Source organism: Aptenodytes forsteri, unplaced genomic scaffold (genome assembly GCF_000699145.1).
Source record: "Aptenodytes forsteri isolate BGI_AS27 unplaced genomic scaffold, ASM69914v1 Scaffold192, whole genome shotgun sequence".
NCBI classification, from domain to species: domain Eukaryota; kingdom Metazoa; phylum Chordata; class Aves; order Sphenisciformes; family Spheniscidae; genus Aptenodytes; species Aptenodytes forsteri.
This window is the reverse complement of record NW_008794891.1, coordinates 179,211-179,627: the sequence shown is the minus strand read 5'-3', so window position 1 is coordinate 179,627 and position 417 is coordinate 179,211. Positions and strand designations below refer to the sequence as shown.

The following is a 417-nucleotide window of genomic DNA, read 5'->3' as shown; positions in this document are numbered from 1 at the left end:
CCATCCACCATCCAGATCCTCCCCGTGCCTGCAAAAACGGGGGAACCCGGTGAGCGGACCGGCGGGCGTCCTCAGCGTGGCCGCAGTTGGTCTTGCCCCAGCTGGAGAAGCTGCCAGAAGGCTCGCGCTTCCCCAGGGTAAGGCAGAAATAATTCGGGCCGTTCCCGAACAAAAGGCTTCATCCGTTACGAAAATTCCCTCCCCTAACTATTGTGTCGAGCCTTCTTTATAGTAACGTGCGTTAGTTTTGTTAAAATACATTAGTTCACGTTACACGCTGTAGTGTAAAGAGGTGGTGGGGTTTTGCTGGAGATCTTCGTATTTTTCATGCTTAAGATTTCGGGGGCTACCAAGCCCCCGGGGACGGCACAACCCCCGTTCTGGAGGAAAGACCCCCGGGGAGAGCCGCCAGCCGCC

The 417-nt window shown here is 56.1% G+C and overlaps 1 protein-coding gene across 1 annotated transcript in view; it reads right to left on the bottom strand.

The window, feature by feature from the left end:
• Nucleotides 1-417, bottom strand: part of SCARA5 (scavenger receptor class A member 5) — a 40,440-nt gene that overhangs the window by 1,879 nt on the left and 38,144 nt on the right. The window contains exon 8 of the mRNA XM_009275124.1: nt 9-28. Coding sequence (XP_009273399.1) covers nt 9-28 — 20 coding nt within the window. The remainder of the gene's footprint in view (nt 1-8; nt 29-417) is intronic.